The 17648-nt window shown below is 40.0% G+C and overlaps 1 protein-coding gene across 1 annotated transcript; it reads left to right on the top strand.

Moving 5' to 3' along the window:
* The first annotated feature begins 21 nt into the window (after positions 1-21).
* On the top strand, positions 22-17123 carry LOC135526432 (sodium-dependent serotonin transporter-like). The gene is made up of 13 exons (XM_064954846.1): positions 22-295; positions 1762-1896; positions 2230-2449; positions 3107-3245; positions 3524-3658; positions 8735-8838; positions 10263-10390; positions 10499-10611; positions 10723-10854; positions 11097-11196; positions 11608-11708; positions 12804-12971; positions 15360-17123. Exons 1-13 carry the CDS (start codon positions 73-75, stop codon positions 15441-15443), a joined length of 1782 nt encoding a protein of 593 aa, XP_064810918.1. The 5' UTR covers positions 22-72; the 3' UTR covers positions 15444-17123.
* Positions 17124-17648: the final 525 nt, after the last annotated feature.

Below are 17648 nucleotides of genomic sequence, written 5' to 3'. Positions count from 1 at the left end.
CCTCTGAAGCTTGTCAGTTTTTTAAAACTTACCTGCTCAGACGGCGGACTGAGTTTTGATAGTCCGCCAACCATGACCCGCCAAGACTCAGCGGCCCCAGCGGGAAGCTTGAGCGTCCAGGGCCCCTCAAACCCCGGTTACAACACCAACCCTGTGCCGGTACCTGTGATCACACAGACGGACACACGAGACAAATGGAGCAAAAAGATGGATTTTCTTTTATCAGTCATTGGCTTCGCGGTAGACTTGGGAAATGTGTGGAGATTTCCATACATTTGTTACCAAAACGGAGGCGGTAAGAGTTTTTCTAATTACTGATTTATTTGCTTTATATTTTAGTGGGCTAATCTATGCCCTTAGTTACATTTATGTGGTCTCGTCTTTCTTGATAGTAGATAGGATAGTAGGCTGCCATTAATAAATATTATTCTTTACACAACCTGTTCGTAATAAAGATTTTGAAAATGATAGTTGCTCTTATGCGCGCACTAGGGTAGACAGGCTATACCTTGTGCTGTCCATGGTGCTGAAATAAGCTTCACAGGCTGTATAGCCTGCAACCCACAATAAACTCACTGAAACACACAAATATTTTTTTTGTTCATCTTCAAATTAAAACATTGAACTACGTATACAGTACCATAGTTTTTACTGTTTATGATTGAAATATAGCCTAGAGTATTAGCTAGGAGAGTTCATCCGCCAAGATTAGTTCGAAAGAGACGAGTTTCGATGTCCCAAATGTTGTTGGACGCTGAATGAGGCTACAAAGCATAGGCCTACCTCTAATCTAATCACTATTATGGAAAACGGAAAGTGGAAAATGTATATCCTATCGAGGTTATAGGCTATAAACGAATTAAACAGTGTGATTAATGTATTTTTTTGTGTTATTTTGTCCGTCATCTGTATTTACCGTTATATTAACACCACATTTGTAGAAGGCTATCGTTTGCAATTTAACTCGAGGGAGTATTTCTTGATGCACTGATTTTATCCACCATAGTGACAGAACTGCTTCTCTAAAAGTAGCGCATGTAGCCATTTGCATGTATAACTGTTCTATAAAGTTACAACATGTGTAGGGATATACAGTTTATATATATATATATATAACTACCAATCATTTAACGGATGGTCAGTTTGAAAAGTAAAGACATTTCACATCTTTTAATAATGTAATTCCTTTCAATTAAAATAACTGTCACCAAAACGTAGACGCTATAACGTTACCCAAACATGTGCGCAATAAGATTTCCTTTCAAATAAAATACAAAAAAGTCGATTAAGTGTATCTAAAGATAAATAATGCTTTATAACCTGTTTAATAAAAATGTATGAGCCTTTATAATGTCTTATAGCAAGGCTTATAAATCACATGTTAAGTATCTCTATGCATAACATCTTAACAGTCTCAAACTGGCTGTTATTTAGTCTAGATCATTACTACATTGTTATAATACATAATATAGGGCCTCATATACGACTTAAAAGTCTTACAATGCATTATAATTGCATCATAATGCATGACATGGATGATTTTCTTACTCAGATATTAAACTATGAAGTAGTAGAAGTAACTATTTGTAAAGGGCCTGTCCTTCCTAATATGTCTCACATCTTAACTTGCACACCAGACACTTTATGCGCTGTGGCAATAGCCCGAGGAGGAGGTTAGGCCTACATCTTCATCTACACAATGTGATCCTCTTGAAGTGATGAGTCAGACCTGTGATTTTGTCTCTCTACATCTGTGTACAGGGGCTTTCCTAATCCCCTACATTGTCATGGCGATCTTTGGAGGGGTGCCACTCTTTTACATGGAACTGGCACTGGGACAGTTCCACAGAACTGGTGCCATATCCATATGGAAACACATATGCCCCATCTTCAAAGGTAGGACTGGAATCATCTACCTTCATACACAACCCACCTTACAATTCACTGACCCAACACTAGTGCACATCTTTACAATACCTGCATACTACACATCTTCTTATCACGTTCACGTGGTGACCCTTACTGTTGACAATTCAACAGTGTATTTACAGTACAAGGTGACTGTGGAATAATTTGTACAGTGGGTCAATTGAAGTACAGTACAATTACATTTACACTAGACCTACTACAAAGTAATTGGTCATTTCAAAATGGCATAATAGGCCTATTTGCACTGAGGCACACACCTCTACTCTCTGATGACATTGATCCATCTGTCCATGGTTTCAGGCATTGGGTATGCGATCTGTGTCATCTCGCTCTACGTCTCATTCTACTACAACACCATCATCGCCTGGGCACTCTTCTACTTCTACTCGTCCTTCACCAGCGTCCTGCCCTGGACCAACTGTGACAATGCCTGGAACACTGAAAACTGCACAAACTACTTCCTGAAAGACAACGTGACCTGGAATAACTACTCCAGGTCACCTGCTGAGGAATTTTACACGTAAGTGCATGTAAGTGGCAGACAGCACGGTGAAATACTGTTACCATCATCTCGAAAAACCACGTCAATGGGTTGACATCATTTTTATAATTTCATTGCATTAAAATATTTAGACATCTTTTACATTTCGCAATAGTGCATTGTCATTTTTGTTTTTTCATCAAACACTTGCTTACAAGTGTTGAAACATGCTGTGATTATGTAAAGCTATATAGAAAACAGGAAATGAACTTAGCACACTGCAAGAAGAACTGGTGCTCTATTTAGCTAACCAATGATAGTTCAATGGCTTGCTTACACAGATGTAGCATCTTAATTTGAGCCAATTTGCCACAGCAGGAAAATAATCCTGCAGCAATAGGATGTGAATTATTATGTGGATTATAATTCATTGATATTTTTGTAGGGTTTGGTAAATTAAATCTGAAATTTCAAAGTGGTAAGTGGAAAGCATTTTTAAACCTCAAATACATTACAAATGTTACATTTCCTCCTGCAACAGGGTGATCAAATTAAGATCCTACATCTGTATTATATGGCCCTCAAAAAGGATCTATATCGAACCACAAAGCATCCTTAGTTTTAGCAGTGTATGTAGGCCGAGGCTTACAGACAAAGGAAGTACATGTAAACAACTCATATATTGTTCCACCTTAGGAGGAATGTTCTGGAAATCCACAAGTCTGATGGGCTGAGTAACGTGGGGGGTGTTCGCTGGCAGCTGATGCTCTGCCTCTTCCTCATCTTCACTATCGTTTACTTCAGTCTCTGGAAGGGAGTGAAGACATCAGGGAAGGTAACAAGTCCAAGCCACTCTTCCAGGAAAGGGGTGTCAGTGTGTGGGGGAAATTACCTGAAGATATTATAGCAAAATGGTGGTGGTTAGTACCAGGTCATTCGACCCAAAGGCAAACACACTGGCCCCAGAGAGATATTTCAGTTGGGGACGTTCATAAACTAGGGTCATTACAATACCTTGTCCAGTGTGATTCACAAGGTTATAATCTCAATTTCTCTTTCCTTCTCATCTCTCTCTCCCTGTCTCTGTCTGCTGCTTTTCCCGTCCTGTGCCAGGTAGTGTGGGTGACAGCCACCTTGCCCTATGTGGTGCTCTTCATCCTGTTGATCCGTGGTGCCACCCTACCAGGTGCATGGAAGGGAGTGGTCTTCTACCTCCAGCCCAAGTGGGAGAAACTCTTCGAGACCAGTGTGAGTTATGATAAGATTCCACATGATCACATCAATTCCATATGATCATCTGTTCGGAGCAGGAAACACTGTCAAATAGCCTGAAGAATTTTGCGTAATTGTCTGGTAATTTTGGTACCATATGGGAGTTGGTATAGTAGACTGAGCGGGCAAAAACTTGGCATGGGATGTTAGAATGATGTTATTATTTGGTTGTACAGACACAGTAGTTGTTTTTGCACGTCACAGCACAGCATTCTGCACCCGCCTGTGTCAAAATCCATCAAAGAAAGGAAGTGCACAGCAGTGGTCAAACACAGTCAATCCCATACAAAATAATGTTATTTCCCTGGTGATGAAGAGGATGTGTGCATTTGTTATTTCAATACAATGCAGTAAAATGTTTTTCCCCAGGCGAATTTGACCCAGGCGAGTGCAGTATGCTGTACTGTGATGCGCAGCACAAAAAATACTGCATCTGTAAACTTGCCTTTCTGGTGATGGGGATGGCAACCAGTATATTGGGAACAGTCTATCATATGTCCTTAAATTTCTAGTGTCTGATGGTCCAGTGCTGTGTTGTTGGCTCAGTATGAGTGAGTGCTTTGGTTCAAGGGAATAATGATGAGATGAGATGCATAAATAAGCCACAGCAAGCGATAATGAGATGCGTAATTGGTTTAGATGTTTTTTACATTAACAAAGCCCCCCACTCCATTCTCTCGCAATCACACATATACTTTCTCTTTTCGTCCTCCTCTCCCTCTCCAAATGCATGCTCCTCTTCAGATCACTCAGTACAGCTGTGAAATAGGATCTGTATGAGGCTATCATTCAGCACAACTGTCATTGGACACAACAGGTCACAGAAATCCATCGGAAAATACAGAAAATTACAATTTTGGAATTCAATTCAATGAACACCCTTTAATTTGTGCCTACGCTGCCGGTATAATGCATTATGATGTGCAAGGCATTACAAGACTTGACATCAGCATGTATGACCCCCTTTATAATAGCTTACTATTATCCTGTCTACAAAACAGCAAAATGAGCATAGACATAAAGGTGCATACATGCTAATAAAAAGTAATATATTATTATGTGCAGACTTTAATTTGAAGTGTTACATGGTATTTATTATGTATTCAGCAAGAAACACTGTGCTTGATTTGATTTGATATGATTTGATGCTTGGATGGAATCAGCTGTCTGAAATTGAACAATTTTAAAATGAGAACATAAATTGCATAGCATTTAAATCTCTAGAATAGCAGAGGATTATCACAGATAGACAGGCAGGCAGGCAGGCAGGCAGGCAGACCAGCCTGGCCTCAAAGACATAACCTTAACCCCCAACCCTAACCCTAAACCCTAGCCTAACTAATGTTAGCCACCTAGCCACCTAGCCAGGCACGTGCACAGATAGAGCCATGGGGATGCTGGAGCGCCTGCCCTTTTGCCCTCCTGTGAAAAAAGTGCCCTTTTGATTGGTGGCCTTGTAACTTTAAATGCAACAAATTGCCCATCAAATTAGATAATTTCTCATAAACTCATAAATCTTGAAAAAAGCCCCTCTCCTCTGCCCTTCTGTCACCGTGAATGCAGAGCAATGCGCTAATGCACTTGTCCCGATGGCGTATCCCATGGGTTGCGGCATAAACACCCCCCCCCCCCGAGCATCCCATTGGTGCCTTCATGAACAGCCCCTTCGATCACGACATCCTCATGCTTGTGTGACACATTTGATCATCTTGATTTCCCCTGATTCTCTATGCAATTAAAATGGGTGGTCAAAAGGGAAATAAAAGTGTTATCTACATTTACATCTACATATCTACAACTACATATCTCACTCTACAATAAAGACCTGATTGGTGGAGGGCTGCACAGATGTTTGTCCTTCTGGAAGATTCTCCCAGCTCCACAGAGGAACTCTGGAGCCCTGTCAGAGTGACCTTTGGGTTCTTGGTCACCTCCCTGACCAAGGCCCTTCTCCCCCGATTGCTCAGTTTGGTTGGGCGGTCCGCTCTAGGAAGAGTCTTGGTGGTTCCAAACTTCTTCCAATCCTGTCTTGGAGCGCTACGGACAATTCCTTCCACCTCATGGCTTGGTTTTGCTCTTACATGCACTGTCAACTGCGGGACCTTATATAGACAGGTGTGTGCCTTTCCAAATCATGTCCAATCAATAGGATTCACCACAGCAGGACTCCAATCAAGTTGTAGAAACATCTCAAGGATGATCAATGGAAACAGGATGCACCGAGCTCAATTTGGAGTCTCATAGCAAAGAGTCTGAATACTTATGTGAATAAAGTATTTAAGTTTTTTTTATTATACATTTGCAAACATTTCTAACAACCTGTTTTCACGTTGTCATTATGGGGTATTGTGTGTAGAATGATGGGATTTTATTTAATTTAACCAATTTTAGAATGAGGCTGTAACAAAATGTGGAAAAGGTGAAGGGGTCTGAATACTTTCCGAGTGCACTGTTTATACACTACTGGTCAAATGTATTTGAACTCCTACTCATTCAAGGGTTTTTATTTATTTTTACTATTTTCTACATTGTAGAATAATAGTGAAGACATCAAAACTATGAAATAACACATATGGAATCATGCAGTAACCAGAAAAGTGTTAATAAAATCAAAATATATTTTATATTTGAGATTTTTCTAATAGCCACACTTTGCCTTGACACTTGACATTCTCTCAAGCAGCTTCATGAGGTAGTCCTGGAATGCATTTAAATTAATAGGTGTTCCTTCTTAAAAGTTCATTTGTGGAATTTCTTTCCTTCTTAATGCGTTTGAGCCAATCAGTTGTGTTGTGACAAGGTATGAGGGTAAACAGAAGATAGCCCTATTTGGTAAAATACCAAGTACATATTATGGCAAGAACAGCTCAAATAAGCAATGAGAAACGACACTCCATCATTACTTTAAGACATGAAGGTCAGTCAATAAGGAACATTTCAAGCACAAGTTTCTTCAAGTGCAGTCGCAAAAACCATCAAGCGCTATGATGAAACTGACTCTCATGAGGACCGCCACAGAAATGGAAGACCCAGAGTTACCTCTGCTGCAGAGGATGAGTTCATTAGAGTTACCAGCCTCAGAAATTTCAGCCCAAATAAATGCTTCACAGAGTTCAAGTAACAGACACATCTGAACATAAACTTTTCAGAGGAGACTGTGTGAATCAGGCCTTCGTGGTCAAATTGCTGCAAAGAAACCATTACTAAAGGACACCAATCATACCAAGAGACTTGCTTGGGAAAAGAAACACGACCAATGGACATTAGACTGGTGGAAATTTGTTGTTTGGTCTGAAGTCCAAATTGGAGTGTGGGTGAACGGATGATCTCCGCATGTGTGGTTCCCACCGTAAAGCATGCAGGAGGAGGTGTTATGGCATGTGGGTGCTTTGCTGGTGACACTGTCTGGGATTTATTTAGAACTCTATCTCATCTGGTTTGGGTTTAGTGGGACTATCATTTGTTTTTCAACAGGACAATGACCCAACACACCTCCAGGCTGTGTAAGGGCTATTTTACCAAGAAGGAGAGTGACGGAGTGCTGCATCAGATGACCTGGCCTCCACAATCCCCCGACCTCTGAATGTTAATTTCTCTACCATAAGCCATCTCCAACATCGTTTTAGAGAAATTAGCAGTACCTCAACCAGCCTCACAACCGCAGACCACATGTATAGCGTTGTGTGGGCGAGCGGTTTGCTGATGTCAACATTGTGAACAGAGCGCCCCATGGTGGCGGTGGGTATATGGTATGGGCAAGCAAACACAATTGCATTTTATCCATGGCAATTTTAATGCACAGAGATGCCGTGACAAGATCCTGAGGTCCATTGTCATACCATTCATCCACCGCCATTCATCTGCTGTTTCAGCATGATAATATGCACTGCCTCATGTCACAAGGATCTGTACACAATTCCTTGAAGCTGTTCTTACATGGCCTGCAAATTAACCAGACATGTCACCCATTGAGGATATCCCGCCAATATCCAGCAACTTTGCACAGCCATTGAACATTAAAGAGGATTGGGACAACATTCCACAGGCCACAATCAACAACCTGATCAACTCTATGCGACGGAGATATGTCGCGCTGCATCGATTCTGGCCAATGCTAGCTTCAATGTTTCCCACAGTTGTGTCAAGTTGGCTGAATGTCCTTTGGGTGGTGGACCATTCTTGATACACACAGGAAACTCTTGAGTGTGGAAAATCCAGCAGCTCTTGACACAAACCGGTGCGTCTGGCACCTGCTACCATACTCCGTTCAAAGGCACCTAAGTATTGTGTCTTGCCCATTCACCCTCTGAATGGCACACATACACAATCCATGTCTCAATTGTCTCAAGGCTTAAAAATCCTTCTTCAACCTGTCTCCTCCCCTTCATCTGCACTGATTGAAGTGGATTTAACAAGTGACATTAATAAGGGATCATAGCTTTCACCTGGATTCACCTGGTCGGTCTATGACATGGAAAGAGCAGGTGTCCTTAATGTTTTTTACACTCAGTGTATTTGGGGGTGTACCCTTTTTTCACTTTAAGCACCTACTCCACCAAAGGTCTGTGCATGGGCCTGCACCTAGCTAATGTTAGCCACAACAAATTGGAATTACTTATATATCATGCATATTGCAAATTCGTAATATATTGTTCAGTACTTAACTTAATTCAGTACGTAACATATCATACGAAATGGATGATGGACGTCTACAAATGAATACATACCGTATGAAAATTAACATATCACACTAAATGGAGGGATACAAATGTTAATTTACTATGTTTAGTCGATCCCTGAGTCGAGGTTGGACAGACAGACAGGTAGAGAGACAAACAGTAAGACAGACAGACAGGAACAGTTAGGCTTCAGTAGCTTAATACAGGTCTTTATTATGTTGAGTAATGCACAGAGACAATACAGGTCAAAGCACCAAGTCTGACATTATGAGAGTTCAGGTACATTTCCTAAGTGCTTATTTAGTGAATATGGTGAGATAGAATTCCACAGGTTCGGTCATGTGTGTGTAATTCATCTCCATGTGTTTGGTAGGTGTGGGTAGATGCTGCGGCTCAGATCTTCTTCTCCCTGGGGCCAGGCTTTGGGGTACTCCTTGCCCTCTCCAGCTACAACCCCTTCACCAACAACTGTTATCGGTAAGAGCAGATACTAAAACTCCTTTGAATAATAGTAAATACACACTTCTGATTATCCATTTTTACAGAAGTAACTTTTTATTAAAGGTATGCAATTTGGCAGAAGTTTGATCCCAAACGATTTGGCTCAATTATGCCTAACTCTTTGTGATAACCTTCATGAAAAAGCATTAAATTAACTATTTATAAACTATTATTAAATAACTTTAATTATTTGGTTGGTAGCATTTAGAAACACATAGCCTAAGCCTTATTAACATTCATATTCATAAGCATTTAAAATATATAAACCACTTATAAACATGTATAATGGATTATTCATGAAATGTATTATAAAGTGTTACTCAATCTTTTGGGTCACTTGCACACAACACACCTGGAGAAATGGGAGACTTTGATCAATTAAGCTACAGTATATCTGCCAGTATTCACATATGCCATTTAGTAGACGCTTATATTCGAAGCGACTTACACTAAGGGTGGCCCCAGTGGGAATCAAACCCACAAACCTTCCATTGCTGAAACTGTGAACCACATCAATCAATCAATCACTTCCAAACAATTAAAAAGTAAAACCCAGTATGACTTAGAGGAGGTAAGCTTGTCCAGGGTGGAAAAGGAAGTTGCTCCTCGTCCTGAATGCCCCACACACCAGTGAGGTAGGTAGAGGTGAGGCTGGATCTCCACAATAGCGTTTCCAATCTCTCTTACAAAAAGCCGTCATGCATTGACATCCAGTGGCAGAAACATGTGTCTCGGGCAGGCTAACTACAGCTCTTACTTTTATACACATCAGCCCCATGTAGGAGGGGAGGGAGGAAGCACCGGCCAATCACAGGGATTTATTTACCATGTGTTGAATAGATAGGCTTAAACGGATGTCCCACAGCAACTCTTTAAGACAATGTAATTATAATTAGAAAGAGGGAGTGGTGAGTCCAGCGTCGTGGGAGATGAATGGGTGACGGGGCTCACCTGAAGGACAAATTGAATTGTAAGCTCCCTGTAAGACGGCTGGCATGGACATGTTTAATGTGGTTAGTAGTGTAACAGTGGTACAGGTGAGGAAACAGTGGCACTGCTGCTTCTCAGAGACATTCATGAATCACACAGAATGTGAATGGACTTACTCTTACTGACAGGGTTATCCTAATGAAAAGAAAGTGAATGCCCACCCAATAGAAATGAAAAATGGCATTTAGAATACTGTGTATGTCAATGGTCCACTGTCTATGTTTGCTTGCTGGCTAGCGAGCTTGGAGAACATGTCTTACAAGGGTAATCCATTTTGGGGGGCAGTTGCCACATTTACAAAATCCCAATGTAACAACTGTTCACAACCAAACCAGAGTAAAGTATATGAATGACAATACTTGAGATGATCAGACAGGCCCCATGTTTGCCTCTGTGTTGTGACGCTGTAGTGACGCCATAGTGACCAGCCTGGTGAACTGCCTGACCAGCTTCATGTCTGGGTTTGTGATCTTCACTATGCTGGGGTACATGGCAGAGAAGAGAAATGTGAATGTGGAGGATGTGGCCAGAGACAAAGGTAAGTGGCCAAAACTCTCTAACTCTCTAAAACCACTTAAAAAGTTTCTCCAATACCTGTTTTTGGTGTATTTATATGTTTTTGATACACCCCACCCCCAACCCCCAGGTCCAAGCCTACTCTTCATCACATATCCAGAGGCCATAGCCAACATGACAGGATCAACGTTCTTCGCCATTATCTTCTTCGTGATGATGATTACTCTTGGGCTTGACAGCACGGTATGAAGACTTGACTAATTTGATGTATCAGATTATCTCTAAATTAAGTGATCTTTAATTGTTGTATGTAATCACTCTCATTGACGTAGCCCGCTCTAATTTCTGTCTAAGTTCGGAGGACTGGAGGCTATCATTACTGCTGTGATGGATGAATACCCTGAATACCTGGCACACAGACGGGAGCTGTTTGTACTGGGCTTGGTCGTTGTTTGCTTTTTGGGCTCCCTCAGCACTCTTACCAATGTAAATAAGAATTTAGCACTTTGAAGACAGACTACAACAGGTTAAGAAAATATTTTTTTAGAGCACTTGAGGACTAGAATGTGGAAGCGGCTGATGCTACAGTTGTCATTTCAAGATGGCACTGTAGACAGGCTAAATAATAGAATATAAATGAATAGTAAATTAACAATCCGTTCTATTTTGAGTAACGTGATTAGAATGATACATTTGCCACACGAGTGACAAGCATGTGTTTCTCTCAGGGTGGGGCCTATGTGGTGAAACTGCTGGAGGAATTTGGGGTGGGTTCCTCCATCATTGCTGTTGGTTTTCTTGAGGCCATCGCTGTTTCCTGGTTCTATGGTAAGAATGGTGAACTAATGGCGATATTACAGTTTACGCTTCCTATACTCCTAGTAGTATCTTGCATTAGAAAGACATTTTAATTCATACATTCATTTAAAAGCGCTGGGTCAGTAACCAAACGGTCGCTGGTTTGAATCCCCGATCAGATGAAAAACGATGTGGGGACGATGTGCCCTTGAGCAAGGCACTTAACACTAATTACTACTGTAAATTTGTAAATTGCTCTGGATAAGAGTGTCTGCTAAAATGACTAAAATGTAATTCCATATTTTGTTGTGGTTGTAAAAGCTGAAGAAGCATTATGCACCCTGTTAACAATACATTTTTCAGATTGCACATGACAAAGTTATTTTTAGTTGTTGTCATAGTGTTGTTTAACCCTCTCTCTTCAATTTTCATTTGTTTTAGGTATCACAAGATTCAGCAATGACATTAAATCCATGTTAGGCTATTATCCTGGATTATTCTGGAAGGTGTGCTGGGTGGCTATTAGTCCTGCATTTCTAGCGGTAAGCACAACCGTAGGGCAACCAACCGATAAGATTTGAAATTATGGAATATATTGTACAATGAACTACTGGTTTCACATTCAAGCAAGCATTGTCTTCATACTGTAACAATTAAAACGGATTTAACATTGTTAGCCATCCATTAGTTCACAAATCTGACTCAATCTGATTGACCTACAGCACCCCATCAGTTTTTTGTAAACCTCTCAAAGATCTCAAACGTCAAATCTTCCACATGGCCCTTTTGGGTAACTTGCCCTAACATGCCAATCGTCATGGCAGGTTAAATGGCCTGGGTGGATGGTTAGTGTAGGATCAGATGTGCTAACATTTCATTTGGACTTTGGCAGATACTGTATGGTTACACTTTGCTTAAATCCTACATGTATAATGCTTTATAACTTGTAATAGGCATGTATACGTCTTTAAAGTGGCTTAAAATACTGTTTGTAAAATGCTATGGATCTAAAAAACTATCCTAATTTCAACTGACTCAAAATGGTTGTTATTTAATCAGGCTCATTATGAGTTGATTATAAGACATTATAAAAGGGTCATAAATGCACATGGCAAGAATTACAATGTATTACAACTACACCATTATGGGTTATACCTGCAGAATTTAGGCATTTCAGCATAGAACCCTTCTCCACCTTCAATTATTCAATCTGAAGTAGGGGACACACATCTCCCTCCTGCATCAATGTCTTATCCAAATCTTGTTTTCTCCTGTTTATATTCTACAATATTTTCCCTGTAAATGTCAATTTAATTCACCTGCATAACTTAATATCCCTGCCTTCACTTTGCATACATCTCCTTTAATCTCTCTTAGCCTTCCACTGCTGAAAGAGCTGACATTTCCGTCGAGCTAGCTTTCTTTATTATTCTCCCTTTTTTGTATGGGCTAAATTGTTTCTGCCCTCATCTCCCTAGATGGTCTGTGATTATCTCACAAAATAAAGAGAAACATTTGTAGAGGCACAACGGGCATCTAATAGGGTGCATGCCATTGTCATATGTAAATTCTAATTGAGAAAAATATGAGTGTGGCGTGTGAGACTACTGTTTGTCTTTGTCGCTCTGCTTTCACAGTATATAATAGTGAGCTCCTTGCTCAAGCCTGCGCCCCTCCAACTCTTTGACTACAAGTACCCAGACTGGAGCATTACGGTGGGCTACATCATCGGTGCCTCGTCCTTCATGTGGATCCCCATCTATATGGTCTACAAGCTGGTGTGGACCCCCGGATCACTGAAACAGGTCAGGCCCTCTAATGCAGCGATTCTCAACTGGTGGGTCACGACCTGGGACTCCAGTCTGAACTTAAACGGCTTAAACCAGGTAGAAAGTGTGTAGAAATTAGTGGAGGCTGTTGAGGGGAGGACGGCTCATAATAAAGGCTGGAATGGAGTAAATGAAATGGCATCAAACAAATGGAAACCATGTTTTTGATGTATTTGATACCATTCTACTGATACCGCTCCAGTTAAGGTGCCACCAACCTCCTGTGGTAGAAATGATAATGAACTTACATTTTTAAACATCTCTGAAATGTTTTTCTTCAATCACAGTATTTTCAATATAGAGCTATTAGCAGCGCTATTTTGGTTTGTGTCTCAAACCAGTGAGTTTATTAACATTATTCATCAAGAATATGGACAAAATGTTATTATTGACATCAAAAGAAGTTGGAATGCTGTTCCCTTGTCATATAATTGCTACATTTACTACATTACAAGTAGTTTCCCAAAATATGTATTTTGGCAATTATTTTTGGCAATGCCAATATTGGGTCGCGACTGAGACAACCTGGTTCAGTTTGGGTGCCGAGAGTAAACCAGCTGAGAAGCACTGCTCCAATGTAATCTACAAGACTTGATACAGCCTGGTGTTGTACAGTTGAAGTTTACATACACCTTCGCCAAATACATTTAAACTCAGTTTTTTACAATTCCTGACATTTAATCCTAGTAAAAATTCCCTGTCTTAGGTCAGTTAGGATCACCACTTTATTTTAAGAATGTGAAATGTCAGAAGGATAGTAGAGAATGATTTATTTCAGCTTTAATTTCTTTCATCACATTCCCAGTGGGTCAGAAGTTTACATACACTCAATTAGTATTTGGTAGCATTGTGTTTAAATTGTTTAACTTGGGTCAAACGTTTCGGGTAGCCTTCCACAAGCTTCCCACAATAAGTTGGGTGAATTTTGGCCCATTCCTCCTGACAGAGCTGGTGTAACTGAGTCAGGCTTGTAGGCCTCCTTGCTCGCACACGCTTTTTCAGTTCTGCCCACACATTTTCTATAGGATTGAGGTCAGGGCTTTGTGATGGCCACTCCAATACCTTGACTTTGTTGTCCTTAAGCCATTTTGCCACAACTTTGGAAGTATGCTTGGGGTCATTGTTCCATTGGAAGACCCAATTGAAACCAAGCTTTAACTTCCTAACTGATGTCTTGAGATGATGCCATCTACTTTGTGAAGTGCACCAGTCCCTCCTGCAGCAAAGTACCCTCACAACATGATGCTGCCACCCCTGTGCTTCACGGTTGGGATGGTGTTCTTCAGCTTGCAAGCCTCTGCCTTTTTCCTCCAAACTTAACAGTCATTATGGCCAAACAGTTCTATTTTTGTTTCATCAGACCAGAGGACACTTCTCCAAAAAGTATGAGCTTTGTCGCCATGTGCAGTTGCAAACCGTTGTATGGCGGTTTTGGAGCAGTGGCTTCTTCCTTGCTGAGCGGCCTTTCAGGATATGTCGATATAGGACTTGTTTTACTGTGGATATAGATACTTTTGTACCTGTTTCATCCAACATCTTCACAAGGTTCTTTGCTGTTGATCTGGAATTGATTTGCACTTTTCGCACCAAAGTACGTTCATCTCAAGGAGACAGAACGCGTCTCCTTCATGAGTGGTATGATGGCTGCGTTGTCCCGTGGTGGTTATAGTTGCATACTATTTTTTGTAGAGATGAATGTGGTAACTTTAAACATTTGGAAATTGCTCCCAAGGATTAACCAGATTTGTGGAGGTCTACAAATTTTTGTCTGAGGTCTTGGCTGATTTATTTAGATATTCCTGTGATGTCAAGCAAAGAGGCACTGAGTTTGAAGATAGGCCTTAAAATACATCCACAGGCACACCTCCAATTGACTCAAATGATGTCAATTAGCCGATCAGAAGCTTCTAAAGCTATGTCATCATTTTCTGGAATTGTCCAAGCTCTTTAAAGGCACAGTCAACTTAGTGTATGTTAACTTCTGACCCACTGGAATTGTGATACAGTGAATTATAAGTGAAATAATGTGTCTGTAAACAATTGTTGGAAAAATGACTTGTGTCCTGCACAAAGTAGATGTCCTAACCGACTTGCCAAAACTATTGTTTGTTAACAAGAAATTTGTGGAGTCGTTGAAAAAAAGAGTTTTACTGACACCAAAGTGTATGTAAACTTCCGACTTCAACTGTATGTACAGTCATGCACTGTGCTGGCTATTGACATAGATGAGTAGTGTGGTATGTGTGGTCTAAAAGAAGCATATCTTATATACTGTATACAGTATCAATATGTGATAAGTGGATGACACATGGTTTAACTATATCTTGTTCCACATCCTTGGTGTCTTCCTGTTGTTGTCCCCAGCGCCTAGCTGTGTGTCTGAGACCTGAGAGGACCATTATGCCAGAGATCCACACAGACTCCCTCAACATGAGTACTGTTCCATAGAAGCACCCACGTTGCCAAGAACCCAGCCAGGCACATTATGTTGCTACCAACAGACTCCTGAACGAGAGCCAAATCAGCAGACACAGATCAATCTCATGGAGCATTCGACAACTATTTTTTTCTGTAGCTCAATGAGTACAATAAACACAAATAGTCTGTTAATACATCTGTAGATGCTCTACAGAATATCTACAGACTATCGGTAACATTTCAACTAACTATCTACTAATCCTAACCCTAACCTTAACCCTTATCCTAACCCTAGCTCTAACCTTCACCCTTACCCTAACCCTTATTCTAAACCTAAACCTAACTGTAACCTTAGCAAGCAGTTGCTTATCAACAGATAGTTTGTTGATAGTATGACTATCCAAGTAAAGTGTAACAGGGGACTTTAATGTAACGATAAAATGAAATATGAATGAATATTCAGTCTGAAAGCATCCTTAAAATACATTTTATTTTGGACAGAAAATATATCGCTGATCCCAAGGTTCCCAGGTCTGATCCCAGGTTTCTACGGCTTGAGACAACCACACAATCACAAAGAGCATCTTGCTAAGACTGTCATAATAAGATAAGGTTGTAAGACTGAAGGACACAATGCAGTCACTTCTCATCAATGACTTATTTTTGCTAGGTTATTATTAAGAGTTCAAAAACATGACCCAGTCACATTAAATTACCATTGTATTTTTGTTTTTGTGGCGTACCCTTCTAAGCAACCACAGTGAGAAGCAGTTCTGGAAAAAATCTCATCAACATCCCAAAACATAAAATTGCAGGGGATATTTTTTAAGAGTATTAGTTCAATAAGATGAATAACCAATATGTATTAATATACATGTCAATAACTGTTTTTCATACAGATAATGTAATTTGTTATGTGTGATAAGTAAAACAAGTTATACTGTGTGGCTGACAAATGGTTGATGTCTTAAACGTTTTTTCAATGGATTTTTACCAACAATAGTTCCTCACCAACATGCAAGTGAAAAGGATTAGGCCTACCTCAAAGAATGCAGTTAGCAGGTGAGACCAAATAAGCTGCTAAAAGTATTTCATTTTTGGTTATGCTTTATTTCATAGTCCTTTATTTACCTGGAATTTACTTGGAAATGTAGGTGAAATGATAATAACATAATTATTGTTATGCATTTGGTTTCTGGGCCTTTCCCAATTGTTTTGAACCAGTTGGTACCCATTTGACCAGTTTCTTAGTAAATACCCGTTGCAAAGGGACTACAAAATATTTTCTCCTAAGTGTTTGTTGTTGGGATAAACAACTTCCAGTGTTTTCTGCCTTAAATCTGCCTAAATATTGTAGATAGGTCAAAGCTTTATATAATATCTATTGATATTTCGCCTCTCCAGACAAAAAACTAAAACTTTTATTGTCTCTCTATTTGATAAGACTGTTTGAACTGTTACTCAAATCAAAGCCTATCAGAGATTGTAACATGTTTCCATTTATTCTCGACCTTTGTTTAATTAATCTTCAGAGAATAATGTGTTGAGCCCTTTTAATTATGCTGTATAATATTTGGAATGTTTTGTGATTTCGGTCTTTCTAAATAGAAAAGGAAGCATGGAGGTCCCTGTATTTGTAGGATGTGGCAGCAAATGTTATCGTATACATGTAATGAGAAGTAAAAAAATAAATATATATATATATAAACATATGTATTACATCCTTGTGTTTTGTCCACTTTCTTCTTCTTTGTCTTCTTCTTCTTACCATTACTATATATTGTATTTTTTTTATAACAGCAAAACCATGATTTGATCGTTTGCTGCTGTTCATCTTGACAGAAACAGTAAACGTAAGTACAAACAAATGAACGTGTGCGGAGGCAGGGGTGTCCATTATAGATAGCTGTCCCTCTCATGTCATTGTGATTGCCGTCGCTGTACACCCTAATGAGCGATTCTAATTAAAAGCCTGATTTGCAATATCCAGATATCATCAACATACAACGGAATAGAACGGCCTCAAATGGTTTTAATTAAATGTTTTATTAAACAGAACAACTCCTCCCTGCCCCAGAAGACCTTGATCGCGTCAAGGTCCTCTGGTATGAGGAGAACAGAATATCAATGGGTTTGTTTACACAATTCCTAATTTGGGTATTTCTACATAGGGGAGCTGAGCGCCACACATCAAAGCCCCTTTGTGTGGGTCGTTGCAGTAGAGTTGTATCTCAA

The sequence above is a fragment of the Oncorhynchus masou genome, chromosome 1 (assembly GCF_036934945.1).
Source record: "Oncorhynchus masou masou isolate Uvic2021 chromosome 1, UVic_Omas_1.1, whole genome shotgun sequence".
Taxonomy (NCBI): Eukaryota; Metazoa; Chordata; class Actinopteri; order Salmoniformes; family Salmonidae; genus Oncorhynchus; species Oncorhynchus masou.
The sequence above is the reverse complement of the archived record's forward strand: the minus strand, read 5'-3'. Positions and strand labels throughout refer to the sequence as shown.